This window comes from Corella eumyota, chromosome 1 (assembly GCF_963082875.1).
Source record: "Corella eumyota chromosome 1, kaCorEumy4.1, whole genome shotgun sequence".
Lineage (NCBI taxonomy): Eukaryota > Metazoa > Chordata > Ascidiacea > Phlebobranchia > Corellidae > Corella > Corella eumyota.
This window is the reverse complement of record NC_137490.1, coordinates 3,781,147-3,795,020: the sequence shown is the minus strand read 5'-3', so window position 1 is coordinate 3,795,020 and position 13,874 is coordinate 3,781,147. Positions and strand designations below refer to the sequence as shown.

General features: G+C 30.7%; 2 protein-coding genes across 2 annotated transcripts; both read left to right on the top strand.

Annotated features, from left to right (window-relative positions):
* Nucleotides 1-162: 162 nt before the first annotated feature.
* LOC145764118 (uncharacterized) lies at nucleotides 163-13,800 on the top strand. Its single transcript, XM_082575708.1, has 22 exons — nucleotides 163-520; nucleotides 1,201-1,422; nucleotides 1,831-2,052; nucleotides 2,295-2,668; nucleotides 3,053-3,412; nucleotides 3,494-3,635; nucleotides 4,022-4,095; nucleotides 4,237-4,398; nucleotides 4,820-4,964; nucleotides 5,159-5,331; nucleotides 5,584-5,830; nucleotides 5,945-6,057; nucleotides 6,490-6,577; nucleotides 7,062-7,253; nucleotides 7,383-7,460; nucleotides 7,676-7,848; nucleotides 8,363-8,519; nucleotides 11,814-11,923; nucleotides 12,095-12,520; nucleotides 12,641-12,844; nucleotides 13,055-13,242; nucleotides 13,350-13,800. The coding sequence occupies exons 1-22, from the start codon at nucleotides 163-165 to the stop codon at nucleotides 13,783-13,785; spliced, it is 4,644 nt and encodes a 1,547-aa protein (XP_082431834.1). The 3' UTR covers nucleotides 13,786-13,800.
* On the top strand, nucleotides 8,790-11,705 carry LOC145756972 (uncharacterized). The gene is made up of 8 exons (XM_082572407.1): nucleotides 8,790-8,906; nucleotides 9,007-9,276; nucleotides 9,751-9,893; nucleotides 10,103-10,194; nucleotides 10,621-10,765; nucleotides 10,846-10,883; nucleotides 11,003-11,162; nucleotides 11,362-11,705. The coding sequence occupies exons 1-8, from the start codon at nucleotides 8,811-8,813 to the stop codon at nucleotides 11,627-11,629; spliced, it is 1,212 nt and encodes a 403-aa protein (XP_082428533.1). The 5' UTR covers nucleotides 8,790-8,810; the 3' UTR covers nucleotides 11,630-11,705.
* Nucleotides 13,801-13,874: the final 74 nt, after the last annotated feature.

Sequence of the window (13,874 nt, the reverse complement as noted above, 5' to 3'; positions counted from 1 at the left end):
TTGCTTATTTAAAAAAAAAAATTTAAGTAAGCAATATTATATTAAGTCACTAAACTTAGTATATTAATTAGCATTATATTTACAGAAGTATAAATATCTGATTTTAATCGTATGGTGTGGAATTAAAATTTATTAGGATTAAAAAAAGTCCACTTCAACAATATGAATACGGGACGCCATCTTAAAACCTGGGAAAGGGCCAAGGAAGAAATTGAAAACGCAATTTTTTTAAGAAACAAATATGGGGGAGACGAAGAGATGTGTGTACAATCTGGTCTTATGCTTAAACACACCATCTCACACTACCCAAGTCCTATATCTGAGGTTGCATTTCATGAAGACAAGAAAAACGGAATTGAAATTTATGTGATCAATTATGTGGCGTCAAACAGTGGGGAAAGTTGTATTGTAGAGTGGACATATGATCCTAAGGAGGGACATGCACACATGATTTCTAAAGCTGCCATCCGGAATCATTTAAGACACTGCACATGGATAACCTCCCAGCAAGCACTTATAGGTAAAAAATAAAAATCTTTTTTTTTGTGTTTTAAAGAATGTTCTGTGTGTTCTGGGTTATAAGCAGAGTAGTAAAGATTTTTCTGATAGAAAGAACTTACAAATGTTGTAGAATCAAATTTTTAATGCCAAAGACATACACCAATAAAAAAAAAATTTTTGCAAAAAAAATTAAAATTTTGCAAAAATTTTTTTTTTTGTATATATCTTTATCCTAGATATGGAAAAGTCGAATGCGCGACTTAAACATAGAGTAACATCAGTTACTCCGACCCAGTCTCGAGATGCCTGTAGCAGTTTGGGATATTATAGATTATAATTGCCCGATAATTATGCTGCTGATTAAGTGCTGGCTCAGCAGGAGCTCATACTGTTTATAGCGCCTTACTCAAAGGACGCTACCGCATGAGATCAGTTGGGTTTGAACCCACGACCTTATGTCGGTGTAGCAAGTGTTCTTACCACTACACCACGCTGCCGGTTGAATTTACATCAACTGAAACATTTAATTGTTTATATTTTTCAATTTCACTAAAAGCTTTGCTATTTTACTACAATTTTTTGTAATTCATGCAAGATATATTTGGAAAACCCATGAGTTTAACAGTAAGAAAAACTTAAACATAAAATATCGATAAAATATTAGAAATTTTTCTTTTTTTTACCAACTAATTTTTACAGGTTATTGTGATGATATGACTTTGCGTGCATACAGCTCAAATGGTTTTGAGGAAAAGTACAGGATACCAATGGAGGACACTGTACTTGATATGTTGTATATCGAAGAATATGATGAACTGATCACTACTGGAAAAGGTTTTGTGTTGTCTTGGAGATTAAAATTGATTGAAATTGGATTGCCACTTGAACTTAAAAAACCACCATTAGTTTGTAATGTCTGTGGTAAGATAAAGCTTATACTAAATTTTTTTTTATATATATTTATATTTTTTTTATTTATCTTCAATGTAGAAAGGTTGACTTTACAACCTAAACATAGAGTGACTTCAGCTACCCCGACACAGTTTTAAGTTGCCTTTGGTGGTTTGGGATATTATAGAATATAATTATAGAATAAATTACCTAATAATTAAGCTGCTGATTAAGTGCTGAGTCAGGAGGAGTTCATAGCGTTAACAGCGCATTATTTAAAGGCGCTTTAGCTTGAAAGCAGTTGGGATCAAACCCAAGACCTCATGTAGTGAAGCAAAGTGTTCAAACTACTACATCATGCTGTTGGTAATATTTCAAAATCTGCAAAAAAGTCTTTAGGTAAGTGCAATTCATTACAGTCATTTTGATATTTTACAGGCACTTTGGAATGGGTGCACAGTATTACATTCTATAAAGCAACAAAAACCTTGCTAGCCTTAACTGATGACAAATTGTACATAATAAGTATGGTTTCGAGACAACAAATTGAAGTAATAACAAACACTCACTCTACCTCACTTACTGGTTGTGCATATTATCATCCCTTTTCTTTTTTTATTACTTCAGCTAGAGATGGATCAATTCATGTTTATCATACAGGTAAATAAGGCCAACATAACAGTGTAATCATAGGTCAAGTATTTTCTTTTAGGCCCTGTTTTAAGTTTCTTAGTTTGTTAATTAGTTTATGGTATTGCTAAATCTTTTACATGCTAATTGTTTTTTTAAAAGCATAAAAAACAGTAGCTAAAACTCAATATAGCAGTGAGAATCATGCTTTCAAAATTGTCATTATGTATGTATATTGTCCAATAAGATATAGTATTATTATTGTTTTTCAGAATCCCAAACTGTAATTCAAAGATTTGCTGGTCACAGAGATGGCATTACAGGAGTCGCCACTTTAACCCAACAACCAATTATAATATCATGGTCCAAATCAAGTGGTAGTCTAAAAATGTGGCGATTAGACACCATGGAAATCATCAGTGAAACCACATTATCTGAGCCTATCCTAGCATTACAAGTAGTTAGAAATGATAGACTGTTTTATCGGTCTGATAGTGACCTAAGAATATTCGAAATGAATGCTCTGTTCAGTGTGTTTTGCACTCTTACCGGCAATGTGGATTCACTTAGTGTTTGTCAAATTCGACGTTGCCTTCATTCTATAGATGATGATGAAGAAGAATCTGAATCTGAACTGATGACTTCAGTAAAATTTGCTTTGACATCGGGATCACAATTTTCTGTTGCTGAAAATACAGAAAGCGATCTTACAATAAGTAGTGAATCAAAATCTCAAACCATTATTGTTGATGACCCAGCTTTAGAATCAGCGCTTCAACAAGATATATCACAAGAAAAATCAAATAAAAATTCACAAGGTGATGTTATTAACAACAACAAAACTTTAACTGATACTGAGCTAGTTGTTGAAAATAAGAATCAACTAGAAAAAAGGGATTCACATTTAAAGGAAGGAAAAAATCAGCTTTTTGATAAAAAAGATCCTTCCAAAATCAAACTGGACAAACCAGATCAAATAGATACTGACGGTGGCACAGAAGAAAATAATGAAAATCATAATCTGGATGAGTCTGCCAACAATCTTGAAATATCGACTTTGACTTTGAATAACGAAAACAGCACACTTGATGTTTCTGAAGTTATAAGTGAAGATGAAATGCCAATTTTTACTGACAACACAATAATAGACCACCGTGTAATCTGTATCTTAGATGATCATTCAATTATGACTGTATCTCCTTTATCAGGAAGCATTCTTAACATAATCTTTCCCACGACAGAATTAGATCAAAAATGTCTTGCAATTGATGTAGATGGCAAAGGGAAGAGTTGTTACATTGTGTTAGCTGATAGCACGGTGATTGAGTATGATTGCACTGTTAACCCTGGCCGGATTGAACAATATATTCAACCTGGTAAAAGGCAGAAGGTTAGAAAAAATATAGTGTCTACATTTAAACTAACAGGATTTGGTTTCTGTATAAACCTATAAATATATTTTATTTCTAAGGTGTTGTCTGTAGTAGCAATGGAAGTAACATGGACTGAAAATAGAATGGAGAAACGACAACATGCAATATTTGTTGGGTTGGACAATGGACAAATAAAACTTTGCAACGGAGCAGCTGGCCAACCAAAATACAGACCAACATGTGCTTTAACAATGTTTAAAAAAATTTTGTTTTTTGGGTTAATATTACTTTTATAATTGATGTATATTGTCATAACATCTTTGGTTTGAAACCAACTTTTTTATGTTGTAATGCTTTAAAGTAAGGCGCTATAAGTGGTATAAACTCTTAGTTAGAAAACAATGAGTTCGAAACCATTTTTAGGCAATTATAAGGAATAATATTTTTAACTGCTGAAGTCAACTTAAGACTGGGTCAGTAACTCTTATTACCGAATGTTTAAACTGTATAGGTTGTATGTACCTAATTTTGTAAAGATTTAAGTGAACCTTTTATAATTACATTCAAAAATTAGTTTAGCTATAACAAATAGGGTAAATTTACTGTTAAATAAATTGTAATTGAAGGTAGAAATGCTCGTAGAAGAATAACATTATTAAGAGATGGAATCGTTCCACTACTTACCATGGAAACATTGAAGGTAATTAAACCACACAATAAAAGCAAAATTACAATTTTTGTGTATATAAAACTAACATTTTGAAAAGGTTATGCAATTTTGCAATAAATAAAGCATACTCTTTAGAAAACTTTAATCTCTTTTTTGTTCAAATTCACCCAGGCTCATTCTGGTCAAGTGAATTTTATGTATGCTCCCTCATGTGGTAGTTTAACTTGTGATAATGAAACAATCAACAATATTTTGTTAACAAGCGGAACAGATTGGAGAATTAATATCTGGAGAGCTGAGACTTTTCAAACTTCTAAACCATTGCATCGCGAGGTTTGATATTTGGTCAAATTTATCAACTTTTTTTAATTATTGTTTTTTTAAATTTTACAAATAGTTATTATTTTGTTCTTTTTTTTTGTATATCTTTATCCTCGATGTGGGAAAGTCGAATGCGCAACTTACTCTGACCCAGTCTTGAGTTGCTTGTGGCAGGTTGGGATATTATAGATTTAAAATTGCCTGATAATTATACTGCTGATTAAGTGCTGGCTTAGCAGGAGTTTATACCGTTTATAGTGCCTTACTCAAGACCTCACGAAATTTAAAATTACTTGAAATAACAAATTAAAAAAAAATTAAGGTTTAAATATGTCATTGTTTGCAAGCCAACAGTATTGTTATAGTAATACTTATTTTATTTTTTACAAGAATTTAAAAACATGCAATTTTTTGTTATTTTTTTAATGATCAGGTACTTTTGCAAAAATTGAAGTTTTTTCACTGGAATGAGATGCCAACATGTGTAGCTTTAACTGACAACGTTGTTTTACTTGGGTATGCAAGTGGCCAAATTGAAATGCATGAGTTCTTCTGGAAAAGTTCTTCAAATATGGAAGGTTCAATATTTATTTTTATCTTTTTTTGCTGATTGTGATTCAGATATGCATAACTGCATATAACAGTTAAAGTATTTGTGTACAGTATAACAAATTTGATAAAACTAACGTTATAATACATTAATCGGCCTACATTATTAAAATCTGCAAAAAAAAACAACTAAAAGAAAATTAATTTTTTTTTAATTCAACAGTATCTAACAATGGTGATAAGACTGTACTATCATGTGTTAAAAAGATTCCACTTGGCATAGAATTACAACATAGAAAGAAAGTAAGATGTGCAAATGAATCTCATCAGCTTAAACTATTTGTGACTTCCTCATTGGACACTGTCATTAAAGTTTGGGACACTGAAGGCCTATTGGTGAGTTTAATACTTAACTGTATGTAGTATTTGCTTTAGACATAGCTTTTAATTGCAATATTGCTAACTGGAAAGGCTCATATGGTTTACACAATTTAAAAAAAAATTTGCACTTACTTGTTTTTTTATTCCATCAAAAATATAATGAAAAATTAACAGAGTTATTCAAATTAGCACTTTGCCTGAAATCTTCATTCGGTTACAGCTTTAAAAACACTCGAAAAATGAACTTTATTTTAATTTCAATTTTAGATTCGTGAGATTTTACTTGGTTGTGAAGATCCCCTTGTTTGTTTTTCCAGTGGTCGAGATTTACTTGCCACATTCCGCAACCACATTGTGAGAATTGCATCACAGGATTACTTGCCTGATTACTATCTCTATCAATTACTGGATATGCGGGAAAAGAAAGAAGAGGTGGAGATTGAACCGGAGATGCCAATTCCAATGGAGAGTTCTGAAGTGGAAACACAAAAAGAAGTAGAAGATCCAGTATATGGTGGGAAAATTAAATTGTTAAACTAAAAATTTCCACCAAAAATTTTTATAATCTTAAATTTCAAACAAGGGTTTTATTTTATAATGTAATAAATTTTTGTTTTTAACATTACAGTACCCTTCCAAGCTGTAAAAATTAAAAAGTTTGGGTTTAAGCAAAGAGCAGCTATGTTGTGTTCGTTATTAAGAAAACCGAAGAAAAAAGAAATTGAAATCAAGAAAGAAGAAGTACATTAAATGTTTATTCTAAAGTTTATTATAATTATTAGTAAAGCAATCTATAATGACATGATTTTAAATATTTTTTTTTGTATATATCTTTATCCTCGATGTAGGAAAGTCGAATGTGCGACTTAAACATAGAGTAACATCAGTTACTCCGACCCAGTCTCGAGTTGCCTGTGGCAGTTTGGGGTGTTATAGATTATAATTGCCCGATAATTATACTGCTGATTAAGTGCTGGCTCAGCAGGAGTTTATACCGTTTATAGCGCTTTACTCAAGGGCGCTACAGCATGAGATCAGTGGGGATTGAACCCATGACCTCATGTGTGGTGTAACAAGTGTTCTTACCACTACACTACGCTGCTGGTGTTGACAAAATTATTAAAAAATATTAAAAATTATTACTAAGATTTTGAAATGTTAATCACTTTTTAGGAACCTGAAGAAGAGATACCAGAAGAAAAGTTTGTTATGGTTGACAAATCTGAAGTAGTAAAGCATATCGATCTCAGTGCTGAATTTGGTAATTCTTAATTTTTAAATATTTTAATATCAAGCTGATTTGCTAGAAAACTTAAAATTTAAATAAATTGGGCTAATGTTTCTTAATAAGTAATTTTTTTTATTAAATAGCCTAACTATATTTTGTATTTAAGAAACAATGTAATTTTCTTTAAATTAAAAATTATATAAAACTTTAAAAAAAATCTGTGGAATGCAAAAAAATGGGCTATTATTTACATCAAGTATTAATTGTTTTTAGATTAAATAACAGCCTAGCCAAAAAATTTTTGTATAACAACTAATAAGTGACTTTTCATCGAATAGCCTATTTAAAAAAGTAAATAGTTGTGAAAAGCTAATAACGGCAAATTATGCTGGGTTAAAGTAATTAAAATTACCCCATTTTTTGCTGTAGAGGGGATCTAGTTATATCAAGGATATAAAAATATTCTTTATTGCTATTTAATATTTATTCTTAGTTTTTGTTGTCTTTTTTATTTTAGTTTCAACTCTGGATAGAGCTAGGATAGAGAAATGTGCTGTTGCTCCTGATGGCATTATTCCAAACTCAGTTATAAGGGATTTGGTCAAATCTATTTATCCCAACCCTCCTACTGAATTACTAGATTATTATGCTCTCCAACAATATTTACTTGGTTATACTGATGATTTTGATGAACAGTACAACCAAAATCGTGAGAACTTGTCATTTAAAAATAATAGGTTTTTAATTTTCTATAGAAAAATATAAAACTATTACAGATCTGTAAACTATTTTAAATCACAATATGGATATGTTACTTTATTATCTAAAAATTTTTCAGAGTGGGAAGAAATGAAAGTTATGTTGTATGAATCCAGCTCAGAAGATGAAGTGCTATCTGAAGAAAGTGAAGCAGACAGTAAATACAAATTTCTTACTTTTGACTACATAATATTTTAATTACTTGTCAGTATATTTGACCTAAAAACAAATATTTAAAAAAACAATGTGTGTGCTAGAATGTAAAAACTCATTTTTATTTTACAAATCAAAAAAAAATTATTTTCAAACATTTCAAACAAAAAAATTTCAAACATTAAAAAATATTTTTAAGTTAAATTTGATTGGGTACAGGTAAAACCGGTAGAAAATGGAGAAGGCTTAAAGGAGTGAGAGAATTTGAATTAAAAAAATATTTGAAAGGTAGAAGAGAGGAAGGACAAATGGTACAAAAAATCGTTCTTAAAACACCAACAAGAATAAGAAAAGGAAAAGAGAAACCAGTAGCAGTTGCAGAATTTATTAAGGTTCAATTTAAGTTAATAAAAATTAAATTTTTTTAACCTGTTAGTTGTTTATTTCAACATAATTTAATTATTATATTTATTTTTTCTTGATGTGGGAAGGTCAACTTCATGACCTAAACGTAAAGTAACATCCCTTGACTTAGTCTTAAGTTGCACTTGGCAGTTCGGAATATTAAAGATAATATTTGCTTGGTGATTAAGTTGCTGACTAAAATTGGCTCAGGAAGTGTTAAGACCATTTCAGCAAGAGTTCATAGCGCCCTGCGTAAGGGCACTACAGCATGGCAGCAGTGGGAATTGAACCCAGGACCCATGTAGTGAAGCCAAGTGTTCTGACCACTACACCATGCTGCCGGTACAATAAAATAAATATAACTTAATAATAAATAAGCCTATAATAAGGTATTAAGAATTTGGTAAATTTGTAACTGAAATGGTTAGAGAATTTGGGTTAAGATTCAAGAAAAATAAGTTTTGTATATTAGTTTTTAATTTAGCCATATACAAAATATAGAAAGAACGACAGAGAAGAGCTAGTTTAATGCAGGGATTACCAATGACAGATTTGTTAACAGTATTGCTTGAAGAAGTTAGTAAACAACCCTGGTGCCCCATAAAGATAACTGTTATAAATCTTTCAGAAGGCCTTTTTGCCATTGCAGATGTACTGGGTAGTTGCAGTTCCAAAATAGCCTACCATATTTGTAAATTCGTTGGAGCAGTTTTTGACGCTTGCCAAAAGTCGTCTTTTAATACAGAAACTGATAGGTTTGTTAAATGTAGACAAGCTTAGGTTGATATAGAAAAGACCTTTTTAAAAGCAATTTAACAAGTACAATTACATTTTAATTTGGGATTGGTCAACAACTTGCATTAAATACTTAAAACCTATACCTATTGTAAGTATCATTTTAATTTATACAATTTTTAGACTCTTTCCAGATAGAGTACAAAAATGTTTAATGAACCAAATGAAAAATTTATTTTCGTTACCATCTGAACATGCACAGAGAGCTGCAGCAAACACTTTAATTAAATTTAACCCTGAAATTTTAAAGGTGATAGACTGCTTTAAAAAAATTTTTTGTTTTATTGTAAGAGTATATAAATATTTGTTTTAAAGTTATTTAATATTTTTTTTTTTTTTTTTATTGACAGAATTTTGTGATGTCTTGCCTGATGCCAGGATTTTTAAAACGAGATTTCGAGACAGATCAGATAATCTTTCAAACTGATGAAAAGGCGATAAAAGTTGCAGCTCAAAAACTTAGCGTTTTCACAAACATCGTCGACCTTGATGTATTGTTTGAAATGGGTCGTTTAATTGGGATTCAAAAAGTAAGGGAAAAGAACGACAACGAAAGAGATTGTGTTCAAGTTATTTCAAAAGCTTTAGAGGATGTTGGATCGGATCCTATAGTAAACGGTGTAAGTGTAAAAATACATTTAATGTCTTATTGGTTTTAAACAATCCTATAAAAAATAGTGTAAGTGTGTTAAAATTAATTCAATTTTGTACTGGCATAAACGATCACATAGTAAATAGTGTAAGCATGAAATACATTTAATTATCTTATGGTTTCAATATTTTTTTTTTGTATATATCTTTATCCTCGATGCAAAAAAGTCGAATGCGCGACTTAAACATAGAGTAACATCAGTTACTCCACCCAGTCTCGTGTTGCCTGTGGTAGTTTGGGATATTATAGATTATAATTGCACAGTAATTATGCTGCTGATTAAGTGCTGGCTCAGCAGGAATTCATACCGTTTAAAGCACCTTACTCAAGGGATCTCCAGCATAAGATCAGTGGGGATTGAACCCACGACCTCATGTGTGGTGAATATATGTATAAGCCTTGATACAAGCAAGGCTATTAATAGACATAAGTTGTATTGCAGGCTTGGGCTAGGTTTATACTACCTATCTTACCTGAAAACCAATTTCCACCAGAAGAAGAAACCCCTGAAGAAACTCTTTCATTAATTTCTGTGAAAATTGTGGATGTTCAAGATGCTGACACTGCCCCAACTTTACCAACCAAGTAAATTGTTTGTGAAGAAATACATATTCACTATAGATTTTCTAAAGTTTGCTATGTATTGTACTAAAAATTAGGATTCTGTTTGGAAGATGTTATAAATTATTAATATATTTTTTCTTTTAAGCACAGTATTTCCATACAAAGAGGTGAAGTTTTTCATAAATTTAAAATGCTTTTATATTTTTTAATTAATTTTTATGTATTTAAAGAAAATCATCAACATTTCCATCCAACTTTATTCACCAAAATATTGAGAGAGTTGCTTCATCAAGAATATTGCTTATGGAAGAATTAGCTAAAGGTAATACATTTATTTTACAAAACTTGGCTGTTTTATTTATATTTAATAAATAACATATCAAGAGTGCAAATTCCTTTTTTTTGTATATATCTTTATCGTTGATGTGAAAAAGTCGAAAGCGCAAATTAAACATAGAGTAACATCAGTTACTCTTACCAAGTCTCGGGTTGCCTGTGGCTGTTTGGGATATTGTAGTTTATAATTGCCCGATAATTATACTGCTGATAAGTGCTGGCTCAGCAGGAGTTCGTACCGTTTATATGAGATTAGTGGGGATTAAACCCACGACCTCACGTGTGGTGTAGCAAGTGTTTTTACCAACACACCACGCTGCTGGTTCTTCATATTGTAAATTCAGTTTATTAAAAACTAATTAATAAAGTTCTAGTAAGAAAGACTTGCCGATGTTTTAATTTCATGTTTAAGCTTCTGCAGCAAGTCTTGTTAACTCAACCAGACAAATAAGTTTGATCAACCTTCCATCAAAGGATCAAATATTTGGCAACGAACAAGACAAAAATATACAAAGTAGTTCTACTGGAGTATCAAACATTCCATACATTGGACCACAGTAAAACAACTATAATTTATAAAATTTATTATTTAAAACAAGTTTTCAGGTTTTTAATAATATATTTAAATGTTTTACAGTACTTCAATGGATACAGAATTTGCAAAAACAGATATTGGTAAATTAATAAATTTTAAATCTGTCATGTGGTGATAATAAATTGGTTTAACATTTTCCAAGACAATAATAATTAGTTATTGCTCAATGTATTATTTAACAACTTCTGATTTTTTACAGAAAATCAAAAGTCAAGTGAAACAACGAAAGCAAGCCAAAGGAATTTGATTGTGGATAACTACAAATCAGTTGACATTCAACATTTATCACTTAGCAATCCAATACATCCCGTCAGCATGACTGATGCTTTAAAAGGTGTACGATCAAAATCAAATCAAAGGTAAATAAACATCTAATATCAATACAAACTTGTATTATATATATTTAAATATTTTTTCAAAGTTTTTCTACATTGTCTTTAAAATAAAAAGTTAGTTTTAAGTATTTGCTACAATGTTCTAATATGTTTTCTAATTTAATTTCCTGAATTTCATATATCTGTATTGACCTACTTGGTTTAAATTGCTTGTTTATTATAGGATGGACGTCAGAGAAAAGCCTGAGAACTTGCGCCGTGAATCAATTGGCGTTCTTAAAGTTATGCGCAGAACTTCCAGCACCAAAAGCACCCAAGATTTAAAAAGCAAGATTTTTGAAAGTCAACGAGATTTAAATAGAAGTCAGCCCTACCTTCAGGGTAGTCAGCAACACTTTGGTACAAGCCATAGTGATTGTGTTATGAAGAAAAGTCAGGAACCCTTAGTAAAGATAAGTGAAGGTAATATACAAACCAAAGGCTTTAAATGAAGAATTGGAAAAGTTTTAATTAAAAGTTTTACAAATATAAATATAGATTTAAAAGATATTTAAAATTTAGCCCTGAATTAGATTAAAAAAACAACAGCATCTTATAAAGGTTATCACTAATTCTAGAAATGACTTTTTGTTTAAGTTTTCTAATTTTTATTTTTTTTTTTGAATTTGGGTAAAGAAAGCTTGGTAAAAGAGGAAAGTTTAAGCAAAATTTCAGAGTTACCAGAAAGTGCATCTGATCTAAAAGTGATTGATATTGTTAAACCAGAAGATCTTAGCCAAAAAGAAGTAGTCTTACATTTTTAATACTTTTATATTTATAATCTACTTATTAAAAAGGGTAAAAATCACCTAAATTCAGATAGATTATAAGTGAGATAGATTAAAAAAAAATGGCTAAAAAAATTAAATTAGCATTTTTGGCTATTAAAAGTAATAACTAATTGTCAATTTATTTAGTCAATACCAATTCAACCATCAGACTCTACACAGTCTTCATCCTTAAAAAACTCATCCAGTTCAAAAGAATCTTCCATGGCTAAACGAATCGTTCGTCTTGGTAACATGGCAAGCAAAAATCAGTCTTCGAGTTCAAGTCATTTTTCAGAATCAAAGAAAGCAGCGAGCGAAGTTAAGTCTCAAGAATTGTTATCTGAGATAGATTTAATAAAATCAGAAGAAATTGAAAGTATAAAGTTGCAATCATCAAGCACCCAGTCACAGTCAAGTAAGTCCCAAGGAAAGCAAAGTACTGTACATGAAATATCAGATATAACATCAGATAAAGAAGTTGTTAATGTTGTAAAATCCTCAGAGAGTAATATAGAGGAATTACCAAGTGTTATTAAAAAAAGCAAATCTGAAGAACCCATACTAAATGATAAAGTAAGTGCAGGATGTGTAGAATTAAATTTTATTATTGAAATAGGTAACATTGTACCACAAGTCTTAACAAATTAACTGTGATATTTTAATATTTTTAAATTTTTTTTGATTATGATATAGGAGTATATGTTTCGCGATCCAGTCCATTACTTTGCAAGTCGAGTTTTTCTTCAAATCGATCTTCCAGAGCCCCAACAAAATAAAAAGAAAGCAAAAGCAAAGGAGAAAAAAGTCTTGCCTTCGATTAAGTCTGAATCTGATATATCAAAGAAATCGGTGGCTAGCAGTCGCCAGAAAACAGATAGATCAATCCGTGGAATTCAGGTATTTGTATTATCATATGTAGACATCTGTATTTTTTGTTTAGGTAAAATTGACTAACTTACTCATTTTTAAATTAAAATTTGAACAAGATGTAATTTTGTATCTTTCTTTTAAATCCATCATTTGCAACTAAAAATCAATCTTAAAAATTTATCTATTTTAAATTTCCTATTTGTTAATATTGTGTAAATATTGTTTTTATTAATAAAGGAGTCAATGGGTTCCTCTGCTTTCATTACCAGTACTGTCTCCAACAACATAACAGCTGCACCATCTGATGACATTGAATCATCGGTTGAACAAGATGAAAAATGGAGAAATATTTTACAGGATCTGCGTGAATCTAGAGCACAAGAAACCGCCAAAACTAAAATTCCATCACCTGTTAAAATAAAAAAGTAACTTAATTAAATGAAAAAATGCTCGAGTTGTGTAAGGTAACATGTGATTTTTTAAGTATAAGTTTTTTCCCTTTGAAAAACTAACTATTACAATTTTTACTTAGAACTCGCACTGCCATAATTCCAGAACCAGAAATTCTGGTTGTTTCAAGTACGGATTGCCTAGAGCAAATTAACTTAGGTTTGGATCGACCGGTGACTCCAGCACTTGGAAAAGAAAAGGTTAAGAAGCTGCCTAGTTTAACCCCCAAAACATTAAAACTTCCTCATCGTCGAGAAATATCATCAGTTTCACCGGTAAAAACTAAACTCAGACCTAAAAGATATTCAGCAGATAGCAGTCCTATTAAAAAGCAACCAAATCTCAGGCATCAGTTTGCTAGATGCCTTGAAAGGTCACAAAGAAGAAGTCATAAAAATTTTGATTTTGAGCGCAGCAAATTACCAAAGAGTACACCATACACAAAATATGAATGGGAAATTAAATCCATGGCTGTTACAAGAACAACCGATGACAAACTTCCAACAATAATTGGTTAATAAATTGGCAGAACATAAAGGATAAATAATTAAGTATTTTTATTTAATAAACAAATGTATGAGAATATAAAAATGTAACCTTGTTTGCT

Coding starts and splice junctions, on each gene's coding strand:
- LOC145756972 (XM_082572407.1), top strand. CDS start 8,811: ATGAACCAAATGAAAAATTTATTTTCGTTACCATCTGAACATGCACAG. Junction 9,277..9,750: donor CGGATCCTATAGTAAACGGT/GTAAGTGTAAAA, acceptor GTTGTATTGCAG/GCTTGGGCTAGGTTTATACT. Junction 9,894..10,102: donor GCCCCAACTTTACCAACCAA/GTAAATTGTTTG, acceptor ATGTATTTAAAG/AAAATCATCAACATTTCCAT.
- LOC145764118 (XM_082575708.1), top strand. CDS start 163: ATGAATACGGGACGCCATCTTAAAACCTGGGAAAGGGCCAAGGAAGAA. Junction 7,461..7,675: donor TGAAGAAAGTGAAGCAGACA/GTAAATACAAAT, acceptor GATTGGGTACAG/GTAAAACCGGTAGAAAATGG. Junction 8,520..11,813: donor TGCCATTGCAGATGTACTGG/GTAGTTGCAGTT, acceptor ATTTGGGTAAAG/AAAGCTTGGTAAAAGAGGAA.